Source organism: Gallus gallus, chromosome Z (genome assembly GCF_016699485.2).
Source record: "Gallus gallus isolate bGalGal1 chromosome Z, bGalGal1.mat.broiler.GRCg7b, whole genome shotgun sequence".
Classification (NCBI taxonomy): Eukaryota; Metazoa; Chordata; class Aves; order Galliformes; family Phasianidae; genus Gallus; species Gallus gallus.
This window is the reverse complement of record NC_052572.1, coordinates 45,258,041-45,281,793: the sequence shown is the minus strand read 5'-3', so window position 1 is coordinate 45,281,793 and position 23,753 is coordinate 45,258,041. Positions and strand designations below refer to the sequence as shown.

Here is a 23,753-nt window from a genome sequence, read left to right as displayed (position 1 = left end):
GTGAGGTGTGTCTGTGCTTTTGAGGGTGGTTTTTGGTGTTGCACTTTTTGGGGTTTTTTTTATGCTTGTGGTTGCCTAACAACCATCATTTCAGTACCCTTCAGAAAGATGAAGACCAAGACAGGCTACCAAATAAAATGCATGAAAGTAGATGTGGGGTCTTGGTCTCAGTTATTCTGCTCTTGACTTGCATATGAGCGCATTCTAGACACTAAATTGGTACTTCACAGCTCTTGTGTGCAGCACTAGCTTAATTAAGGTTTTATATGTATGCAGAAAAATGTTAACAGTCAAATCTTTGTGCACATATAATTATGTAGTGTTTTTAGCTTTTACTTAACGTGGATTAGTCCAAGTAATGTAACCAAACTAGGGCATATAATAGCAGTGAAGAATAGAGAATCAAGTAGTATTTTGTTTTTTATCTTAGAATGGTAGTATAAGCTTAATAGAGCTGTAAACTTTTCAACCTTGCAATTACACAAAGCATTCATTTCCTTAAGTGATGATGTATCAATTTTGTGTCTGCTATTTCTAGCTCTGACCTGTGGTTTTTGTCTTCAGTACACCTAATGTTCCATCCTTGGTAGAATATAATAGATTAATAAATTTTTTTATTTTAACATGAATATGGTTATATTCACTGTCTGGTTATAACTGACAGTACTTTTTGCCTACTGTTCACATCATGTGTTCCCTCAGTGTAGTGTTTGCTGTTGCTGACTAAAGCTCAGTGACAAGCATACAAGTTTTTTATTTTTAATTGTGATGGCCTCTTTATCTCTGCCAATTTATTAGTTAGAGAATGTTGTTGTCTTCTATGCTCAGACAAAGCATTTTTTCTCCTTTAGATATCAATAGCTGAGCTCTCAGAGCAATATTTTAGTTTTTGTTTCCTCTAATTTTTAATTATGCATTTAGAAAAGCCAAGGCACAGAAGGAACTTAATCTGTCAAGGAGAATGAAGAAGAGCAAGGGATTCTGTAGGTGCATTATTCAGAAGAGAAAGACCAAAGAGTACGTATCCCTTCTGATAAATTAGAAAACTGGCAACAACAGACATCATGGAGAAGGCTGAGCTACTCAACAAGTTGTCTCAGTCTTTTTTGATGATCAGGCTTTCCACATCTCTCACATCCCTGAACTTTTGGGTGGAGGCTGTGGGAACAAAATCCTTTGCACAGTAAGAGCAGAACAACTCTGAGATCACCTGATGAGACTGAATGTGTACAAATCTATAGGGCCTCAGCAGCCCTGAGGAGAAGGGTTTGGAGTGTTGGTAGGTGAAAGATTCATAATGAGCCAGTAGTGTGTGCTAGCAGCCCAGAACACCAACTGGATCTGGGTTGCATCAAGATAAGTGTGACCAGCAGATCAAGGGAGGTGATTCTGCTGTTCTGCTCTTCTCTCGTGAGAACCCACCTGAAGTATTGTGTCCAGTTCTGTGGTCCCCAGCACTAGAAGGACATGGAGTTCTTACAAGGGGTCCAAGGAGGGCCACAAAGATGATCAGAGGGCTAGAGCACCTATTCTACAAGGACAGGCAGGGGCTGTTCAACCTAGAGAAGAGAAGGCTCTGAGGAGACCGTATAGTGGCCTTCCAGTACCTGAAGAGGGCCTACAGGACAGCTGGGCAGGGGCTTTTTATAAGGGCAGGTAGTGACAGGATGAGGGGAAATAGCTTTAAACTGGAAAAAGGTAGATTTGGACTAGATATAAAGAAGAAATTATTTACTGTGAGGATGGTGAGACATTGGAACAGGTTACTCAGTGGGGTTATGAATGCCCCTCCGTGGAAGCATTCAAAGGCAGGATGGATGGGGCTTTGAGCAACCTGGTCTAGAGGGAGGTGTCCCTGCCTGTAGCAGGGGGGATTGGAGCTAGATGATTTTAAAGGTTCCTTCCAACCCAAATCATTCTATGATTCTATGACATACATCTCAGGGACCTGAAATAACTGGTTAACGCAGTTTCCAAGCCACTCTACATCATACTGAAAAAGTCACAGCTGTCAGATGAAGTCCCTGATGACTGGAAAAAGGAAAACATCACTCTCATTTTCACAAAAGATTGAAAGGAAGACCTGGAAAACTACAAACCAGTGAGCCTTGCATCAGTGTGTGGGAAGGTCATGGAACAGATCCTGCTGTAAGCTTTGTTGAAGCATATGCAAAGTGAGAAGATTATCTGAGACAGACAGCAGGACTTCACCAAGGGAAGATTATGCCTGACCAATCTGGTTGCCTTCTGTGATAGACAGTGTCAGTGGACAAAGGAGGAGCAAATGATGTCATCTATGTGAATTTCGGCTAGGCTTTTGACATCATCGCACACAGCAACCTTATCTTTAAGTTGGAAAGATATGGATTTGAAAGGATGACTGTTCAGTAGGTAATTAATGGGTTTGTTGGCCACAGCTAGGCAGTAGTGGTCAACAATGCTATGTCCCGAAGGAGGCTGGTGATGGTGTAAAATTGTTCTTGACAATTGGGAGACTGTTAGAATAGGTAAGCTGAAAGGGACCTTCAAAGATATCGTGTCCAATTACCTGAACACTTCAGAACTAACCTAAAGGTAAAAGATACTAATGAGGGCATTGTCCAAATTCCTCTTGAATGCTGACAGGCATGTGGCATCAACCACCACTCTACAAAGCCTGATGTAGTGTTTGACCACTTCCAGAATAAAGAAATTTCTCATAGTATCCAGTCTGAACCATCTCCGATGTATATCTGTGCTGTTCCTTTGTATCCTGTCATTGGTTCCCAGGGAGAAGACACCAGCACATCCCTCAGCTTCCTCTCTGCAAGAAGTTGCAGGGAGTGGGGAAGATGCCTCTGAGAATCCATTTTTCAGACTGGGCAGCCCAGGAGTCCTCAGCTTCTCCTCATAGTGCATGCCTTCCAGCCCCTTTTACCAGCTTTGATGCCTTCTTTCAGGCATATACAAGTACATCTTTTTTATATTTTGGAGCCCAGAATTACAAATAATATTCAAAGTGAGGCTGCATTGACATGAACTGTAGTCAGATAATCACCTTTTCTGATCATCTGGCTGTGCTGTCAGTAATGAATCTCAGATTGTGGTTAGGTCTCTTAGTTACTGGGGCCCTCTGCTAGCTCTTGAACCTGCTACCACCAGCACTCCACGTCTCTTTGAAGACATACTTTTTTTTTTTTTTTTTTTTTTTTTTGCTATGTGACATTGCAAATCAGATGGATACACCCCTTTGGGGAGAGGCTCTGCTAGATATATTTCATACAACAAACTTAAGATTTTTACAAAACCCTTATTTTGTTATACCTTTGCTTTTAATATCAGGCTAGAAATATCAATATTGACATAACCAAGCTTCATAGACTATTGAAGAATCTGTATTTTTTTAAATTGGTTCATTTAAATTTAGTTTTTGCCCCTGGCTGGGTCTGATGCAACAATTCATTCACTGTGTGGTATTGCTCTTAATCTCTTGATTTAGTGGCATTTCATTTCTAACACAGACCATTCTGACTGAATTGGTTTGGGAAACACGTGTGTGTATAGTTGTTCAAATTTATTTTGAGGATCTATGGCATGGAGATGGCCTCCTTTTGAATTAGCTGTATTGCATTCAGGAGGTAGTATGTGATTGCAGTCTGACAAAGGCAGTTTTCTGTTGTAATGATAGCTGTATTATATGCAATGGAAACAGCTTGGCAGAACTGTCAGCCTGTGAACAAGACTTCATTAATTACTACAAATTAGGTTGCTATTTATTTTCTGCTGAAGTAATTACATTCCCTAGTCACTGACCAGGAGCCCTGCTTCATTTACTTGTGGTCTAATCACAACCAGATCTTAATTACCATTGTGTAAGAGTAAGAGAGAACCACATTACTTAAATATTTTTCTAATCTTTCAAAGTTTTGGTTTAATATTGATTTACTTCTTAGTTTAAGCAAGGTTTTATTAAGCTAGGTTTGGTGGGTTTTTTCTTTTTCTTTTTTTTTTTTTTTTGAGAAGTTACTTTTTATAAAACTTTTCCTACAAATGAACAGTAATTTTGTTTAATCCAATTAGATCACTGCTAAAAGCAGGGAGTTAGTCTTTCTGATATGAAAGCAGCTAAACTGCCTGAGATCTTTAATTTTTTCACTCTAATAGATGTGCACTTAGAATTAGAAGACCGGCTAGCAAAATTCATGAGGACAGAAGAAGCTATTATATACTCATATGGATTTGCAACAATTGCCAGTGCAATTCCTGCATATTCAAAAAGAGGGGACATCGTGTTTGTGTAAGTATTGTTTTCGCTCTGGAAAATTACAGATTTAGGAGTTTTCCTTCTGGTGTCTCACTTCTATTATTGTAAATCAAATTAAACCATCTGTTTAGAAAATAATGCCGTTTTGGATCAAGTATTTTGTTGTACAAAGTTTAAATACTTCTTTGCCAAATATTCCAAATCAAATCAGTCACTGCTTTCTTCAAGGGAACACAGACTTGAGCACTCTGCTTAACAACAGCAACAATGCATCCGAACAAACTGAAAAAGCCACAGACTTGTGTATGCAATGACTAAGTCTGATATCTAGATTTTTTCCTAAGAAGATGGATAGTTTTATTTGTTTTTCTCCTACTTCCTGCTGACATTTTTCCTTTCCCATAAGGCAGTTGTTCCTGTCATACATATCTGCAAGGAATTGCTTGGGTAAAGATCATTGTATATAGAATATCTATATTGTGTATATAGAATATCTATAAAGGATCAAACCAAAGATTCAGCAAGCCCAGTGTATGGCCCTTAAGAGTAACTAGTCATAATTCATAAAGTAATAATAGCAATACTCAAAACTTCCTGAACTAAAGAGGAGGGTTTGGATTCAGTAGGAGTTGATGGATTTTCGTTAACTTACAATTCTTTTTGTACCTGTCTAAATATCTAATAGTCAAAATACTCCTATGATGTGTAATCTCACAGTTTAACATGAACCTTTTGTGAATAAATATCTTTAAGTGTAATGTTTGCTGGTTTAAGTTGATGCATTTGCTTTCCAGAGAATGAACTGACACTTTCTTACTTAGTTGTGCTTTTTTGTCTTCAGAATCAGTTGAGTTATTTGTTTGTTTTTTTATATAAATGACCAGCACTGAATACAATATTCAAGGTGTCACTGTATCTAAGAGTTAGGTTTCAACTATTTCAACTTCTTTGTGACAAAAGATCTTCTCACTTTACTTCAAAGTAACTTGCTTGAAATTACCGAAGTTAGCATGTGCAAAATGTTTGACTTAGTTGCCACGTTCAAAAGATTGCTGCACTTGCTTACCTAGTTATGAAAGTGCATACCACATTGTACCCAGAAGTTTGCTTTTCCAGGACTTGGTGTTCAAAGAATTACCCATTTCCAAGGCAGCAATACCTAAGAGATATTAAAAAGAAGGTTTGAGATAATCAGAGGACCACTGCAATTTTTACATGCACATCCTTGTAACAGTAAATGGAGTGAGAGCTTCTGGGATGGCTACCAGGGTATTATACCTTGTCCATGGAACATGGTGCTCCTGTGAATTGCTGTCACAAAAGGACCAGTGTACACTTAAAGAAAAGAAAAAGTGCTTGTAGTATTTAGGGAAGTTAAGAAACTTTGGAAGGGGTTTTTTTCAAAGTGTAAATAAAATTTATGATGTTTTAATAACTCTGGTTTTAACTACCCCCAAGTACAGCTATCTGCTTAAAAGTAGTAAAGTCCTAGTTGTCACTTTTCTAATTTGAATTGACATTAAACTATGTGTAAACTTAGAAGGGCTTCCTGTATTTGCAGAGATGAAGCTGCATGCTTTGCTATTCAAAAGGGGTTACAAGCATCCCGTAGTAACATCAAATTATTTAAGCATAATGATATGACAGACCTTGAAAGACTGTTGAAGGAGCAAGAGACTGAAGATCAGAAGGTACATTACTTAAAAAAATATCATAGTTTTTATGTCCCTTCTATCCCGGTGTTTTTAAACTGGATTCTATGATTGAATGGGCCCAGTACTTATAGACATATATTTGGTTTTTGTAAATCTGTATTGAGCATTTAATGTTGCTTGTTTAATTAAGATTGACTTTATTTATTGCATTAATCGCTGTAGTGCCCAGCAGTGAATTCCCAGGCATTGGTGGTGGAGGAATATCTCTATGGGTGTATGACCGATGTATGGGTTTGTGTTTGCTCGTTTTTTGCAGAGCTTGCATTTTATCATCTAAAAATTTGTGTAACTGTCTTCACTTTATAAATCATGCCAGTTAATTAACAGTTTGAATGCCACACGACAAAGTCAAGTCAGAAGTGGCTTGTCCTAACCCTCAAATTTACATCAGCAACATGATTTTTTTTTTTTACCTTTCTTAGACACCTCTCTTGTCTTGCAGTCAGTTTTTCAGATGTTCTGTCTTCAAAAATAAGGGTCAGTCTGATGGCTTACTCCTCATTCTGACAGTAATACAAAAGGGCATCGAAGAACAGCTACTAAAGCCAGGGTCAGCAAGCACAAATACTGTGCTCATACAAGTTGTAAAATGCTTAGATGAAGAGGTTACTGGAAGAGGCAACATTATCTTCCTTTCCTTTCCATTACTTCCTTTTCTTACCAAGCAAATTTCAGAGCTTCACTTGTTGCTAATTGTTGAAATTAAACCATTTCTTTCTGAAGAATCCTCGCAAAGCCCGTGTAACTCGAAGGTTCATTGTGGTGGAAGGGTTGTATATGAATACAGGAGACATTTGTCCTCTTCCAGAATTGGTAAGGGGTTTTGAACTGCCTTTTTAAACTCTACATATGAATGCATGTGACTAATGAAATATTAATGCTGTATTGTTAAGCCAACACTGAGAAGACCTGCATACTTTTTTTTGGTTTTTTTTGCTTTCACAAATGTTTTTTTTCTTGAAATATTTCAAATCCTCTATTTTTTTTTAAACGTCTGGTTTGGATTAGGATTCTGAAGCTATATGCAATGAGATGCACAGATTAATACCTAGTTAAGTTCTTAGTTTTTAAGCAGTAAAGTATATCATATTTGCAGCTACTCTGTACTGAATCATTAAGCAGAAGTTGTTGCTAAAAAAAAAAAAAAAAAAAGAAAGAAATCCTCACACAACAGTAGCCTCCAAAGAAATTGTTTGCAATTCAGCATAAACTGAATTTTGTTCAGACTATATTCTGGTAGGTAGTGGAAGACATACTGTAAGAGTGTGTGGAATTAAAAGTACTGGACAGCCTATCAAATAATAACCACAAAAATAGAAAATTTTATACACAGTCTTTGGTATTTATGACATTTAATGATAAAACAACTTAGAAGGCTTTTAAAATGCCTTTAATGACTGAACGCTATGCTAGAGCTGCCATTTCTGCAGTACTCAAGATATTTTACTTGTCTGTCTTTACCTTGTCACTCCACCCACTTTATGACCAAATTCTAATGGTTGTGACTTGTATTTTCTATAATTTGCGCTATTTTAGATAAAATTGAAGTATAAATACAAAGTTAGAATATTTTTGGAAGAGAGCCTTTCTTTTGGAGTCCTTGGAGAACATGGAAGAGGAATCACTGAACACTTTGGAATAAATGTAAGTGCCATTTTTTGTGCCTTTTTTGATGTGAACAAGAGATTCGTGCAGAAGCAATTTGCACAACTAGTTTCTTTTGCCTGTGGAATCTGAAATCCTTACTAGTGGATGACAGAATCTTAAACATACTTTTTTGTTCTTTCTAGTTAAGCTTAAAGCGTTCAGGTCTCTACACTTTTATTTCACCTGGTTACTTGAAATCTTTTTTTTTTCCCCGAGTACTTGTATTTGTGAGAAATACTGTAAGAATTTTTACAGTTTCGCAATTTTATTCTCATTTTCAATGTTCAGTGAGTGCAGTTTTTCCTGCCTCATGCACTTCAAATTATTACGCTTACACAGAAATATTTGAATTTGGTAAGGCAGAAAATTTTCTCTATGTACAGACAGCCCATGTTGTTCTATTGCCTTTTTCTCCACTGGGGAAAAAGTAGGATAAAAATTTTCTCAGTTCTCTTACTAATTTCTTCTTCATTCTTATATGTGATAACATGATGGATCTTCTCTAGTATTCATGAAAATATGAAGAAGATAAATATTTATCTTATATATTGCTTTGATGTAACTAAAGGCATCTCTTAATAACTTGTTAATTTAACTTGCAGATTGATGATATAGATCTCATTAGTGCAAACATGGAAAATTCACTGGCTTCTATTGGAGGATTTTGCTGTGGAAGATCTTTTATAATTGACCATCAGGTGAGTCACTTTTTTTTTTTTTTTGACATGATGTGACGAGATTAGTTGCATAAAGATTATTAACTGGTATCAATTTGCAAGGAGTAATATGATATGCAACATTTGATTCTGTTTAGAAACCCACTAGTTTTGAGAAACATTGCGTATGAATTGAAAATCTGTTTTTCAATACTTCCGTTTGCCTAGAAATGTGGAGAACAGGTTTAAATACATGCAAATGAAAGTACTGTCAATATTGCTATGAATAGAAAGATATATTTTTTTCTCTATAGCGACTGTCTGGTCAAGGCTATTGCTTTTCTGCATCCCTGCCTCCTTTGTTAGCTGCTGCTGCTATTGAGGCTCTGAACATTATGGAAGATAATCCAGGTACTTATTCTTGAGTTGTTTTTCAACCAAAATTCACAACTACTACTTCTCAGTTCAATTCCTCACCCCTTTACTCTTTTACATATTCTCTCCTTTACAGCTGTTTAATTTTACATGTGTAAGTTTTTTCACTCAGAGGGTGGTGTGGTAGTGGAACAGGTTGACTAAAGAGGTGGTGGGTGCCCCATCCCGGGATGCATTCAAGGCCAGGCTGGATGTGGCTCTGGGCAGTCTGGTCCAGTGGTTGGTGACCCTGCCTACGGTAGGGAGGTTGAAACTAGATGATCTTTAAAGGTCCTTTTCAATCCAGGCCATTCTATGATTCTGTGAAGATTTAGTTTATATAATCTCACATTCTGCTTTTTCTTTTAACATCTTTGATGTTTCCTTTCCTTGCCACTTGTATTTAGAAGGGAAAGAGATGGTAGTCATTGATCACCAAATAAGTAATTATTCTACTCTGTAGACTTGTAATAGATTTCTTCCTTGAAAAGAAAATCTGTAAGACAAATAGAGGAAGATAAAGTCATAGACATAGAAATGGGGATGTATTTGCTTCATACTAAACAACCCATTCTTTTCCTCTTGGCACTCCTAAATTTCTTTTCTCCTCTAAATGAGCATCCAAACGGATGCATTCCGTGATCCTACTGGAGATACATCCGTGATTCTGGCAGCATCAAGTACAGGACACTTAAATAAGGCTGTCAGGCAAGAGTTTCTGCTCTAAGCGTCAGAGAATTGCTCTTGTTCCTAGACTCTAAGAATGAATGATTTGGGGTGAGAGATGTGTATAAAAAGGACAAAATTGGCCAAGTCTTGTTGTGTTTATTTTTAATATTCATTACCATAAACAGGGTTGGAAGAGACCTGCAAACAGATCTAGTATTTAATTTGTCACAAATAAAAAGCACTGGGTCTATGTAGCCCACGCCTGGTCTTCAGGAATTAAATGAAAATAAGAGAAAATAAAGAACCAAGGATTGTGATCCATCAGTCAAAATTTTCTGTTTAAGAATCTGCAGTGAGTGGGTGAGAGGATCAAGGAGCAGGGCCTGCATAACTGTAAACATTTTATAGATAAATTTGTAAAAACGTTGAATCTGCAACTTCAACCTCATTTATCAAGGGTTTGTAATATCTTTTTACTACGATCATGAGCCACTTCACCTGGAGTTTGTCAGTTCTGTAGTTTCCTTGGAGAAATGGGAATCATTTTGAAGAGTAGCAAAGGGAGTTACAATTTCTATTTACACATATAAGAAAAATAAAAAATGTATCTCTTAGTTTTTTTTAATCCTTCCGTACAGAAATTTAAAGTAGAAATAGGAGATCTAAGCTTTTTTTTTTTTCTAGAAATTTTTCAGACTCTTCGGGCTAAATGTGAGAGAATTCACAGAGCTCTACAGGGGTAAGTGATTCCAAGTTTTTAAACTGTTTATAGGTGCTGAAATGACATTATGCCTTATTTCTAGTAGGGATGTTTATAAGCCCTTAGACAATTCAGTCTTTAGAAGAGTGTTGTAGCTCTCAGTAGTACAAAGCATTTTGTAAAAACTGCCTAAATAAAATCATTTTGTGTGCTAGTAGTTTGGGTTCTAGCTTAGCAGATAAGCTTTCAGATGTCTTAAAGCATCCTGCAATCAACTTTAATGCTGTATTATTCTTCTAAATGAGTCTTGACTCTTAAACAGTAATAAAATAGTGACTATTCTGGAGACATACAGCAAACTGCTGCAACTTACTGAAAAACGAAGTTTCTGTTTCAAGTTATGTAACTATTTTAGGTGATGAATATATTGAGTAATTGCTTTTTTGATAGATTCTATTTGTGAAAATATATAAATTGAATAGTTACAAGAATTCTCAATTATAAATTGTATTTATTATTTTAGAATTTTCTTCTGCCGTTTTCTGTTGTGCTTTACATAAATGAAGAAAATTTTACATGCAGAAAATTTGTGGTGTGTTACTAGTTGTAGTAAAACTGCCCAGTTTTAAATATTTATTTTTAATACTGGCCATTTTTTCCTGTTTGAACTACTTGTTATTTTAAATAAGCATCTGCATTCTGATAACAGTCTCCTGCTTCACCCTGTGTTTTATGCTAGAGCTTTAGTTGTGCTCAATTTCTTTGGAGAAGTCTTAGTCTTCTTTTGCTATAATTTTTTTCAAATTTGTTTGAAATACTTTGGCTTTGAAACCAAAATCAAAAGTGCCTGGATGCTGTTATGCTTGAAATATTTTGCAGTCCCTTGAGAACTATTAGTTCTCTTTCCTACTAATAGAATGTTGTGACAGAGCTAAAAGGAAAATAACTGTAATATTTTCTCTACCTGTCATTTTGAAGTGGCAATTATATTAGTATGTTCAAGTACAGAAAGAGTAGATACACATGGAGAATTTGTCAGCCTTTTACTCATCAATATCCACTGCAAAACAATAACCTTAAGGACATAGCTGACTTTTTAAAATCCTGTGTTTGATTCTACCTTACTTAATCACTTGAGTTCTTTACATGGTTAATGTAGTCACAGATTAATATATGTCCAAATTGCCTAAGTGTACCCAAATAGGAGTTTTGTACTATGAAAAATACAGTGGTAATAGAGAGGTCCAAGCCCAGCTCCCCCCCCCCCCCCCCCCCAAAAAAAAAAAAAAAAAAACAGCAAGGGAAGTTACTTCTTGATCATTCTGAGAAAGAACTTGCAGGACTTAATGGTACAAGGCAATTGGGCAAGGCTATAGCTGATAAAAAGTTCGTTAAATGGTGTTAGAGGGAAGACTTGAGCTAATATCTACAGGATCACGTGTTTGTTTTTTTAATCAGTAAACATTCTAGAAAAAGTCTGCAATGGTTCAGAGGGGACCAAGGTTTTGAGTGAGGATCTTTGTGTGTTTATTGTAATACTGTTGCATTAAATACTTTCATTTTCCTTGCCTGACCATGGCTACTGCTCAACTCCAGCTCTTCACTGTGTTCTTCTGACAGAGGTGAACTATTGGTTTAAGAGAGAGCATAGAGGAAAAGCAGAACTATACACAAATAATGTGAAGAGGAACACACAACTCTTCTCCTTTCTTCATGTAGAGCAAACAAAGTGACAATAACAAATTAAAATCAACCTCTTTTTAGCCAGAGTGTAACTAACCTGTAAAATCTAGGACTACGTGTATAATAACCAATTTGTGGTTACTGGTCTAAAAAAGTGTTTGTATATGGACAATGGGAAGAAAAAAGATCATTAATGTTGTGAGTTAAGAGAATCACTAGTTTTGCTTCCTTCAGGTAGCAGCTAAGCACCTATCTGTGGAAGAAATCGAAGAATTTTTCTGAAACCCTTATAGAATTACTTTCTTATCTGTGGCGGTTTACATACCATAAAAGAACAGTAACAGATGGAATACTTGTCACAAAAAATCCTAACTTCATAAATAATCTTAGATAATGTGAATTTCTGTCTTGCATTTTAAAATGTCTAGTATCTTACTAAATATATGAAGAAGCTCTCTTGCAGGAAGATAGGATGGAATGGGAACAGAAGTTTCGCCATTCCAGATGCCTGACAGTATTAGATAGTATCCCTTAAATAATTCATTACATATGACTTATCCTACTGAGATTTTTTTCAATAAAGTTTTCATTGGGATAAAGCAGATTTATTAAGATTTCCCCTCCCGGTGAAACGTGGTTTCTCAGTGAGACCTCATTCTAGTTTTGTTTGCAACACTGACTACAATTGTTAACTTCCTTTTCTAAGGCTGTCCTTCCATGCAGAATTCCCTACAACTAAGAGCTCAGTCTTATCATTCAGTTCTCTAGCTTAGCCTGAGGCACAAAGAGTCTGGTATGCCTTGTGGGAGAGCTTGCTGAGGTTACATGCATACTAGCACATTAATGTCAGGAGACATCAGTGGTCACTGAGGCATGCTTGTCTTCTCTGTTCCATTGTTAGAATGGTTCTGTGGCATGGATTTGGCCTAAGCTGAGCAACACACTTGGAATTAACTCCTGGATGCAGTTCAGAAATTAGCACCAGCCAGGAAACATTCCCAGTAGACAGATGGATGTGGCCGCCCTGAGTTGGAGACTAAAATTTTAAAAGTGTGGATGTGAGTCATTCCATATTTGTTGGACTTAAGTCTAGCATCATCTAGTCCAACCGTCCACTTACCACCATTACCCCTCTAAAACATGTCCCTTAATACAGCATCGATTCTCTCTTCCAGTACCTGGAAGGTGATTACAGAGAGAGCGGGGCTGATCTCTTCTCACTGGTGACAGGTGACAGGATGAGGGGAAATGACCTCAAGTTGTGCCAGGAAGTTTAGGTTGGATATCAGGAAAAACTTCTTTACAGAAAAGGTTGTTAAGCACTGGAATAGGCTCCCCAGCGAGGTAGTTGAGTCACTATCACTATAATTTGAATAATCATACTCAAACTTTTGTCAGTATTTTCAGGAACATGTAGCTTCTTTGGAGATTAAGAGAAAGTATGTCCCTATACGTGTCGATTTTTACGCTGTGAATACTAGCACTGAAAAGTGTTAATGAACAGCTATTCCTAATGTAAAAAAAATATATATATATTTTCTATGAAATATCCTTCTCACTCCCGAACCTGGAAAGGGGAAAGACTCTCTAGAACTTTAACACTTTTTTTTTTTTTTTTTTAGGATTTCTGGCTTAAGAGTAGTGGGAGAATCGTTTTCTCCAGCATTGCACTTAAGGTTGGAAGATAGTTACGGATCTCGAGAAAATGATGTGAAGTTGCTCAAGAGAATTGTGGATTATGTAAGTGTCCCTCTAACAGTTAAAATATATCATTGCTTTTCAGTGTGAATAGTGAATGAAATGCAAATGTGTAGAATGACTTCTGGTTAATTTGTTGAGTAACTTGTTGGAATGTCTTGCAGGAGTGCTGCTAGAAATCTGCTTCTTCAAGTGACTCTAGGGCTACAAAAAACTATCTTTTACCAATTTCTCACTGCACGTGTTAAGATTTGAAACATTTGATAAAAATACATATTTCTTGTTTTTACTTCAGAATAAACATTATGTACTTCAAAACTCAAGTTTAAAACAATTGTTCAGGAAACTTCTATGATGTTCAAAGCTATTATCTGAACAGAGTTCACTTGGTGTATTTTAACTATTAAAGACCTATCTTTCAGTAGTTTTGCATATTTGAGGCAACTAACGTGGTTTTTTTTGTTGTTGTTGTTAGAAGAGAGTTCCATGTTTTGAATATAGTATTTTTTTTCTATCTTCACATTGACTTACTTTCTCTGGTGTAAAATAGATGGAAAGTGATGGCGTTATTTTAGTTTTCAGGTGGCAGATACACAAGACTACACCACAGGCAGAAACTTGATTATCCTTGAAAATACACTTAAATTTCTTTGGAGAGGAAAGCTAAAGAAGCTACATCTAACTTCCCCAGTTTTATGTGGCTGTCTTTTATTAAAATTAAATGCGCTTTACGCACAACCGTCAAAACTTCCATTCAGGAAAGAGTTACCCTGACACAGAAGTATTGAAGTTAGTTATATGCATTCAGTGATCTGAATTATATACTGTATTTTCATCTATGCAGTCAACCTTTCGTTTCGTTTTCTTTAGTTTCTCTCTGTACTTTCATCCATAGTGCATAAATAGTGGTATTGCATTAACTCAGGCCCGCTATCTGGAGAAAGAAGAAAAATGTCTTCCTTCACCCAGGTAAGTAGAAAATCAATATATTATTTCATTTCATGGGATATGACTCTCTATATGTTTTCATGCAGCAGAATTTTGAGAAAGGATGCTGATGCTCTGAAGTAGCTACTGTATCTAAACTACCTGAATCCTAGCAATCAGCATGGCACCGTCTGTTTACCAGGCATGTTTCCATGAGCTGTACATGTGCAGGCAACAGTAAAATTTCTCTCCAGCTTGTATATAGGGAGAACAGGGTGAAAATATTCTGACCATTTCTATTTAGTCATATGTCTTGTGTCTGGTTGAATTTGAATTACTACCTAGAGCTACTAATTTTAATATACTAATATTAGTACAGGAAATGCCTAAAACTGAAGACAATGATTATGTGTACGTATGTTGTGGTTTTCTTTTTCTAGTATTCGAGTAGTGGTAACAGTGGAACAAACAGAACAAGAACTGGACAAAGCTGCATCACTTATTAAGGAAGCTGCAAAGTCTGTACTGAATTAACCCACAGTTCTGGATTCCTTTTTCCTCAAATTATAAGAATAAATGTTTTACTCCGTATAGTGAATTCCACTTCAGATATTAAAGCTTATCCACCATAGACATTAAACCTTAACTAATGAGATTGTTTCAGGATAGTAAATATACAGTGATGTATAGAATGCTGAATTTTGAAAGTGATGAATGACACAATGTACTTAAAATTCAGAATCTATGTTTTAGTAATATTCCTAAAAATGGAATATCATTGTTGCACGTACGTCTTTTTCACAGGTTTTATCTTAAGCCTTACATTTATTTCTTCAACCCCCTAAATGTTACCATACATATGGAGACAGAGAGAGAGAGATGAGATATGTATACATATGTATATAATTCATTTTTTTCCCAAAAACATCTAATGTATATCTCAGTATGTAGGAAGTTTACTTGCTTTCAGAATTAAGATAGGCTGTTCCTAATGCTACTATAAAAGAGAAATAACATGTTAAGAGATAATTTTGTGCTGTATTGAGTCATTCACAGTGGGAACTTCAATTCTTACTTGTTTATATCTGTTTAACCATTTCTGAAAGCAGTCTGTCAGAATGCCTGGTCAGATAATTGCTATCAAAATGGTAAATTTATGTTTAACACTGTTTGCATACTGCATTTCATATGTAAATATGCATATCTGATTTTATGGGTGAGATTTTTCTTATCAACTTTAACACCTAAACTGAAACCCCTAAATTGTGAGAATGTTGCAATATCATTATAGTATGTTCAGTCGGGGGGCTTTTGCACCTGTTCAGAAGAGGAGGCATAAACAACATGAAGAAGAACCAAAGTTTTGAAATGGCAACTGAATACAAGCTTATTCAAACAGCTTTGAAGCACTGAAAGGTAGGTATTAAGTTATAGCTCTAAACAGCTGCTATGCATTAGAGAGGAAAGCTCACAGTAAGTTTACATGGTACACATACTACTGAAATACAACTCAATATATGTGCATAAAATCCCAACATAATCAGTAATATTTGGAGTTTTATGTTCTTGTAATTTTCAGTGGTCACAGATGGATAGGAACATAACACCAATCTGAGGAAACTTGTAAGGATGTATGACAGTAAGCCATAGCTTTTAATCAAATAAAAATGTAGTTCAGTGTATTTTTAATAATACCAGTTCAAAAAACTGTGTTCTACCTGATCTGTATTCTGAGTTGTTTTGTACTTACTTTTCTTTTTGGTTGCTGCTACAAGGACTACAGTACTATTTTTGAGAAAAATCATTGTTTAAATAAACATTTTATTCAAATTTGTACATATTATGTACTTAGACACTGTAGCATGATTCAGCCATATTTTCTAGAATATTCTGCATCAGATGAGTGTAATCAGTGTTGTCTCCTTCAGTTCTTCGTGACTTCATCTTTGCTGTGGTTTTCAAAACTTCTGAACTTTATCTTTTTAGATTAAAACCTGCTAAAGTTACTCTTGGGCACTTTTGTCGCTGGTACTGCCAGTACTAGTAATACTCAAATAGTTTTTTGTGTACAGCAGACACTTCATCCCAATGTGCAGAAGTATTCATATTACATTTATGTTCTTTTCTCTTAAGTTTGACTAAAATCCTGTGAAAAGCCAACTACTTAAAAAGCAAAAATGTGAGGCTGGAAGCTGATTCCTGTTTTATGCACTAGAACTGACGTGCCTTCTCAAGAGCAATTAGCCTTCTCAGGATCTTAAGAGGTTTTGAGAGATGGAAATTAAAACTTAGCGGTATGCACTGAGCTTGTGAGCCATTCTTGGATTGATAATACAGAACTGAAATTTCAAACTCAGGCTTTTTGGCTGGGGAGAAATGAAGGGGTTGGATTCCATTGCAACATAATTGTTTTAGAGTTCAAGGTAAACCTATGAAGGTAGTCAAGTAACTCATTAGCGTTAATATAGAAGGTTGTAGAATCCATACTGACTTCTTCCATTTTAGATCCTCCTGAAATAGAGGGATTTTGTTGTTGTTGTTGCACTCTTGAGAACTAGCAACAAGCTTGAAGTGTGGCAGATTTTTTTGGTTTTCTGTTGTTTGTTTTGTTTTCAAGTAAAGTGATGAAACCTGAATTGTCAGGAAGCTGAGCAGGACTTCTGTCAACTCAAAACTTTTCTGATGAGACTAAAGTTCAAGTGTGTTGTTAAGAGGTGTTATCATTAATTCATTTAGCAAACACATACCCAGCATTAAAAACATTGATAAATCTGCCTTCCCCAGTTTTTTTGCTTTAGTAGTTGTTTAGGAAATCAGTACTTGGATGACACTAAAGTGAATTTCTTTCAGTTTTTAGCAATTTAATTATTGTTACTATTGTGTTTTCTGCTTAGAGGTTATATATGTGGTCACTTTGAGAAATTAAGATGCTTAAGCAAAGTAGCTGGTCGGGAGAGATATCCCTTGTCAGTTTGAGCATGTCCGGTCCTTTTCATTTTCTCTCTTCTGATAAATGTCTCTGTTTTACATGGCAAGCAGATGAAGAACAACAACAGTGATTAGGGAAAAATGTTGGTTCAGGTTAGGGAGATAGCAGGTGATAAACTTTTGACATTAGAAAATCAGACTAGGAAGCCTGTTGAGAATTTAAGCACCTTAATGCTCTTTGCTGATAAATGTACGAATGAGCCTGTTTTAGTTGTTTTGTGGCTTTGCTTGGATGATATGGGACTCTCACCAATTTCCTCATATGCTGGAGTGAGACTGGATCATAGTACATAATAGGAAAGATATTTAGGATACCATGAGGTGAATCAAAAGCATAAAGACCCATATCCTGAAATGTGGCAATGAGGCACAGACTCAGATGTGAATGATCCAAATTGTTCATTACAGGTTCTCACGTAACTTACAAGATTATTTTTTTTTAGTTTTCCCATCTGCACTTACAACTTTCCCATATGCCTTTACACGTCAACAAAGTATTCTACAAACACTCCTTAACTGTGCATGATGTTCCATGGTGAACTCTTTCGGACGTTTTCTGGAGCTGCATTTAAACCACAGCTTATGCTGTCAATGACTGCAGCCATGGCATGTTGCATTTCTTTAGTCGACTTGGTTGCCACAAGAATGTCATCCACTGTATGGGAACTGTTGAATCACGACCTGAACCTCTGATTGATCACCTGAGGCAAGTACTGAGTCAGCTGTGGGAGCACAGGTGAAGGCAATTCACCTTTGTGACCAGAAGGGGTGGAGCCTGTCTCCACCTTTCTTAGACCCCCATTTAAGGGCTGACTGCCACTGGGAAAGGATCTCTTTCTTGAGATTGCTCCCTTTGGAGTTTTTCTGCAAGCCTAAGACATGGGTAAGCACTTCCATTTATTTTTGATCATCCCTTTCCACCTTGATAATCCTTCTAGTTATGTGACGTGTAAAATACCAGCCTAACCACACCACTCTGCCAATTGTATATTTGCTTATCGTGCATCCATGTAATGATAACAGTATTAAACAGTTTTTGCCTCTCAGGGGTTAAGGCTCTGGCAACAAACTGACAGATCATGGGGCTATTTTTCATGCCCTGAGCTAATACCGTCCAGTGATACTGCTGGGTTTGTGCTGACACATTTACAGAAGGGACAGAAAAAGCAAACTGAAGAGCATCATTGGGATTCAAGGGGATGTTGAGAAAGCAGTCTTTTAAGTCAATAGTGAGCCAGGCACCATGAGCAATCACAGTCACATCAGAGCCTGTGTCCAAAATCCCTGAAATGTCAGATCTTCGTGGGGGGTTGCCCGATTCCAGCATACAGGCTAAGGTATGTTGAGCATCTGAGACCTTTTAGGTCCATAATATCTGAGGGGCCCCTGTAGACCCTGTTCACAGATGCAGCTGGCACCAACTTTGCCCAAAAGTAAATCAGTTGAGCAATATTAGCACCTGCTGGTACTTCACATGGAGGCATGGATGTCCAGAGCATAATTTTAATCTCTCCAGTATAATCAGCATCTATAAGTCCAGGTAACACAAAAAGACCTTGCACTGTGGCTGATGAACGTCCTAAAAGCAAAGCACTCAGACCATTTCCCAACGGACCATTTACCCTGGTAGCCACTGCTCACAGTAATGTGCAGTCAAGGGTTACTGGTTCAGAGGTGGCCAGGTCCACTCCCTTGCTGCCACGGGTCCTGGCGTATATGTGGGGGACGTTGGAATCGGTTGTGGTGTTGATGTCCGTGCTGGGGCTACTTGTGCTGTTACGTGTCTCCACCGTGCGTTCCGACTCCCGTTTCCCTGCACGAACTGCCCGTCCTCTACAGTACCTCGAACAAGCTCCCAGTCCTGGGGTCTTCGGACCTCTTTATTAGGACAGTCTCAGCTTACATGACCTGATTGTTTGCACGCGAAGCAGTTTCATGAATTCCATTTCATGACTGCGTCGCGGCGAACGAGGTGGAGGGGGAGCTGAGGACAGCTGTGGGGCAACAACCCGGAGCGGACCGCGGCCGAAGGGATGCGGGCGCCTCCCAGTGGCGGCGGCGCTCTCCGGGGGGCCGCGATTTTCCTTCTCCCCGGCCGGGAGCGGGGTTGGAGTCGTGACTCGGATCCCGGCAGGAGCTGCTTCCCGCGGCGGGGAGTGCGATGGGGAACGGTCCGAAGAATTTGTCCTTCCTCGTCGAATTTGTTTGAGCACTTCCGATATTTGGCGCCAAACAGGCAAAAGTTTATCAGCTGTTTTATCTTCAGGAGAAGAGGTCGGCTTCTTTCTCCGTGTCGACGGGCCCGGGATCCAGCGGATTCTGTGACCCATCCCGCCGATTGTTTAAGGTCGCGCCTAACGACGGAGGCGCCGCAGATTCTGCCGAGCCCGCCGAACTGTATGTTCCTTTAAACTCTCAAAAACAGTTCTCCACGGCCCTGAAAGGCTTTGCGCTACAGTATGTGAGCAAGTAGCAGCATCCCAGAGTCTTAGGCCAATTATGTCCCAAACTGCCCCATTAAAAGAAAGCCCAGATTTTCGAAACTCAGGGACATTTAAGAAAAGTAGCTAATGCTGACATAGCTACAGTTCGTTTCTGAAATTTTAAAATTCTCTGTAATACTTTGAGATTTTCTTGTTGCACCTTTCTTAGTGAGCTCCCTGTAGTTCCCCAAATCCACTCCACTATTAAAAGGGGGTTGCTCAGAGTACTATCTCACTTCACGTGATGCTTCTGCAAAATACCCTCCATCGTCTGGTAAACTGCTTTACATTCCTTGAACATTTCCCTGTCCATAGTTCCCCTCTGCTTACCTCTGCTCCCCGTCAATCCTACTTCCTGTCAGCCCACTCAAGGTGGCAAGCCCTTGAGTGGGGCTTGCCACCAGTCAACCAAATAAGCCAATTCAAGTCCTTGATACAGGGTGCCATTTGTGGCAACCAGGCACGGGCTCATATGTGAATGATCCAAATCGTTTATTACAGGTTTTATTTGTATTTGCTGTATATAGGGATTGAGAGTTTATATTTGGAAAGTATTTTTGCTTAAGAAAATATGTTTGTATTTTTCTTTTTAACTGAATCATCTGTTGTCCATGCGTATTTAAAAATAGTTGGTTGTTACTTGTATTGGTTCATTTTTTGATAGAAAAACCTACAGATGACTTTCCTGTTCTTTATACTAATTGTTATTTTTGGACAGGCGGTAAAATGCGTAAGGAAATTATTAAGAAAGAAGTATGGCTGGATTTTTTTTTTTTCCACTTTTGAAATACAAACCCAGTCACTGCACAGAATGGTGTACTGTCTCCTTTCTGTCACTCCATCTGGAATTTATTATTTTAAACAGGGTTGTGGAGTGTTGGCATTCTGTGATCTATGAAGTTGCTACTGCAAAAGTGTCTCACATCTTGAGATGACTTAGGAATCGTACGTGAGCTGGAAATGCTGCTTAAATTGAGGAAATATTTACAACTAACACAAGGTATTTGTGCATTAAACTATTTCAGTATTCCAATAAAAGGAGATGTCTGGATAATGTTTCTTGTTGTGTTTTTATGTTTTTTGTCAATTTTCATGCTAATAAGATAATGGATTTAGGCTGTCTTGCTGTTGATGGATTGTTCAAATGTTCATTTCCTGTTGTGTGTGTGTTGGTCATTCCAAAGTAAGTGTAATAAAAGTCTCACACACACAATAAATCAAATGAGTTGCAAATTACTAGAAGGTGGAAGTATCAGTCAGGGAAGGACTGCTCTACACAACCAGTTTCTAGTACTTAGATAGTAGGTATTAAAAGAAAATAGACACTGGGCCAGATACAGTTTGGCTGTGACTTAATCTGGAATTTCTGATCTATCAGTAAACTCCTAATTCCAGGTAAAATATGTCCAGCTCTGAAAGACCCTTACAGAATAAAATACTATAATTTTGACTGTTTTATGATATGGATAATATTTGTCTATTTAACCTGTTCTGACATGGCTTTGAATACTCATGGAGTAACTGAGGTGCATTTTTCAATAGGGGAGCCATTGTTGACAAGAGTGAGTAAGTATTGGATTCAGAGGTAAAATATTAAGTGGAATTGGAAATACAGTTAATCAGGGGTTTATATATTTGATACAAAGCAAAAATGAGAACGTGGATGCTCTTAAGATACGTGAGGGTAGAATATTTAAACTCAAGATATGTAAACTAAACTCTTCAAAAGATCTACGTATGTAATGGGTGAAATTGGTGTTTTTATCTCTTGGATTAAAAACTTTTAAGCATGTTTCTTTCTATTTGTATATTTACTTGTTTGTGTGAATGCCTGATACTGAACAGGTTTCTAGCACCAGTATAATATAACTGCTGTTTCTGATATGTAAACAACTTGGAGATACTAAGAATCTTGACCAACATTTAAGAGCCATGCCACATCAGAATTGACTTCACTTAATGATATTCTAGCTGGAACAACCAAGCAAAGCTCTGATGTACTGTCTAACTCCATCAGGAAATGGCAGTCATTCTTGACACTTGCAGAGTTCAAAATTTCTATTGGAATAAGCATGTTTATGATATTGAAGAATATCTCAGTAGACATTGGGGTGGGATACAAAAGAAAGAATTTAAATTCGGTGCATTACTGTTAGTACAAGTGAGAGGGATGCTAGAGAGAAGATAAGGTAAAGTAATACCAGCATTTCCTACTAGTCTTAAGAAGCTGTTTTTGACTTTCTGTAATCATTTTTCAGTGGCTTGGATTTTTTCTTTCACATAATACAGTAGTGAAATGACTGTCCTGTATGGTTAATTGCTCTAATAGTGAATCCTAACTTTGTTTCAACTTCAACTTTATTCAGGATGATAGTTTAATAAGCTAGCTTTAGATTATGTTTATTTTGAGTGGAATTGTGTGGTGCAAATGGTGAGTATGAACTTTAGTTACAGAATATATACAGACTGTGATATGCCATATTAGATTTACTAGCAAATAGTAACCAGTGCCTGCAATAACACATTTACTGAGTTTTCATGTATAAAATAAGAAATTAAGCCAATACATAGTTATGAGCAGATAGTTTTGAGGTATATGTTTTCAAACTTTATAAATAAGTGAGTTTTGCAGACTGTTCACACCTAAATTTCTGTCTTGAGAGAAAAAAATTTAAAATGTTTAAGGGTTTACAAAGATCTGAACTTTTTAATAAATACTGTTTCTTAAGTGTTCCATCATTTCATGCATCTTTGTTTTCTAGTCATCTTCCTGATTTCTCATTTTCCAGGATAGCCATAAAAATAAATGCACTTAGTTGCTTAAATAATTTTTAAGCATTTGGTGTACAGTAGACCTTGTTTTAGGGATTACGTCCACATTTTCTGAAGATAGAGACACACTGCTATTGTCTGTCCCATGTAAGGCAAGGAATGCACAGAACTGCTTTAAATTGGGGCTTAAATCTGATTGTCTTTAAAAATAAATTGCATATATTAGTTGATGTTTCTAGTGAAAATATAATCAGTCAATTTGTTCCTGGAGTACTATACTTGGATATGGAGCCCTCAGTACAGGAGGCACACGGATCTGCTAAGTGCACCCAGAGGATAGCCACAAGAATGATCCAAGGGATGGAACACCTCTATGAGGACAGGCTGAAAGAGCTGGGGCTGTTTAGCCTGGAGAAGAAAAGGCTCCAGGAAGACATGATAGTGGCCTTCAAGTATCTAAAAAGGGACTGTAAGAAAAAGGGGGCAGACTCTTTAGCAGGATCTGTGGTGGCAGGACAGAGATAAATAGTTTCAAACTAAAAGAGGGCAGATTTAGTTGGGATATAAGGAAGAAGTTTTTTAGAGTGATGAGGCACTAGAACAGGTTGCCCAGATAGGTGGTGGATGCAGTGTCCTCAGAGATATTCAAGGTCAGGCTCGTCCTGGCTCTGAACAACCCTGTTCATTGCAGAGACTAGGTGACCTCTAAGAGTCCCTCTCAATTCAAATGATTCTATGAATTGGACAGCTATTCTATTTGGATAGAGCTGGTGAATGCTGTGCAAATTATGGTGAAGGTATACATAGAGGATTAAAGTACAAGTTGAAATCTGTTGAACCACATAGTGACTTAAGTATCAGTGGACATTTTTAAGTACAGAAGCCATTTCTGCCACCTTAATAAGTTTTTTGTTTTTGAAGCCATAGAATTAAGTATGGGTAAGATACCACAACTACAGTATCAAGTGTGTTGGAGATAGAGGTTCAAAATGGAAAGATGCTTTGAATGTTGTAAGATTAAGAGAGAAAGACAGGGATGATTTTGATATTTGAACAGTAATAAATGAAGCATAAAGTGCTCATTAAGTGCTTGTTAAGAGTAATAAGAATACAGTGCTGCAATGGAGCTGTAATTAAAAAATAATAATAATAAAAAAG

At 37.3% G+C, this 23,753-nt stretch overlaps 1 protein-coding gene across 3 annotated transcripts in view; it reads left to right on the top strand.

The window, feature by feature from the left end:
* Window positions 1–16,188, top strand: part of SPTLC1 (serine palmitoyltransferase long chain base subunit 1) — a 33,628-nt gene extending 17,440 nt beyond the window's left edge. For all 3 annotated transcript variants that reach the window (XM_040656358.2, XM_004949252.5, XM_040656359.2), the window contains 10 exons: window positions 4,144–4,276; window positions 5,805–5,934; window positions 6,682–6,771; window positions 7,495–7,602; window positions 8,208–8,303; window positions 8,576–8,672; window positions 10,029–10,083; window positions 13,350–13,467; window positions 14,321–14,394; window positions 14,793–16,188. In XM_040656358.2, the coding sequence (XP_040512292.1) occupies window positions 4,182–4,276; window positions 5,805–5,934; window positions 6,682–6,771; window positions 7,495–7,602; window positions 8,208–8,303; window positions 8,576–8,672; window positions 10,029–10,083; window positions 13,350–13,467; window positions 14,321–14,394; window positions 14,793–14,886 (957 nt within the window). In that variant the 5' untranslated portion in view covers window positions 4,144–4,181 and the 3' untranslated portion in view covers window positions 14,887–16,188. The remainder of the gene's footprint in view (window positions 1–4,143; window positions 4,277–5,804; window positions 5,935–6,681; window positions 6,772–7,494; window positions 7,603–8,207; window positions 8,304–8,575; window positions 8,673–10,028; window positions 10,084–13,349; window positions 13,468–14,320; window positions 14,395–14,792) is intronic.
* Window positions 16,189–23,753: the final 7,565 nt, after the last annotated feature.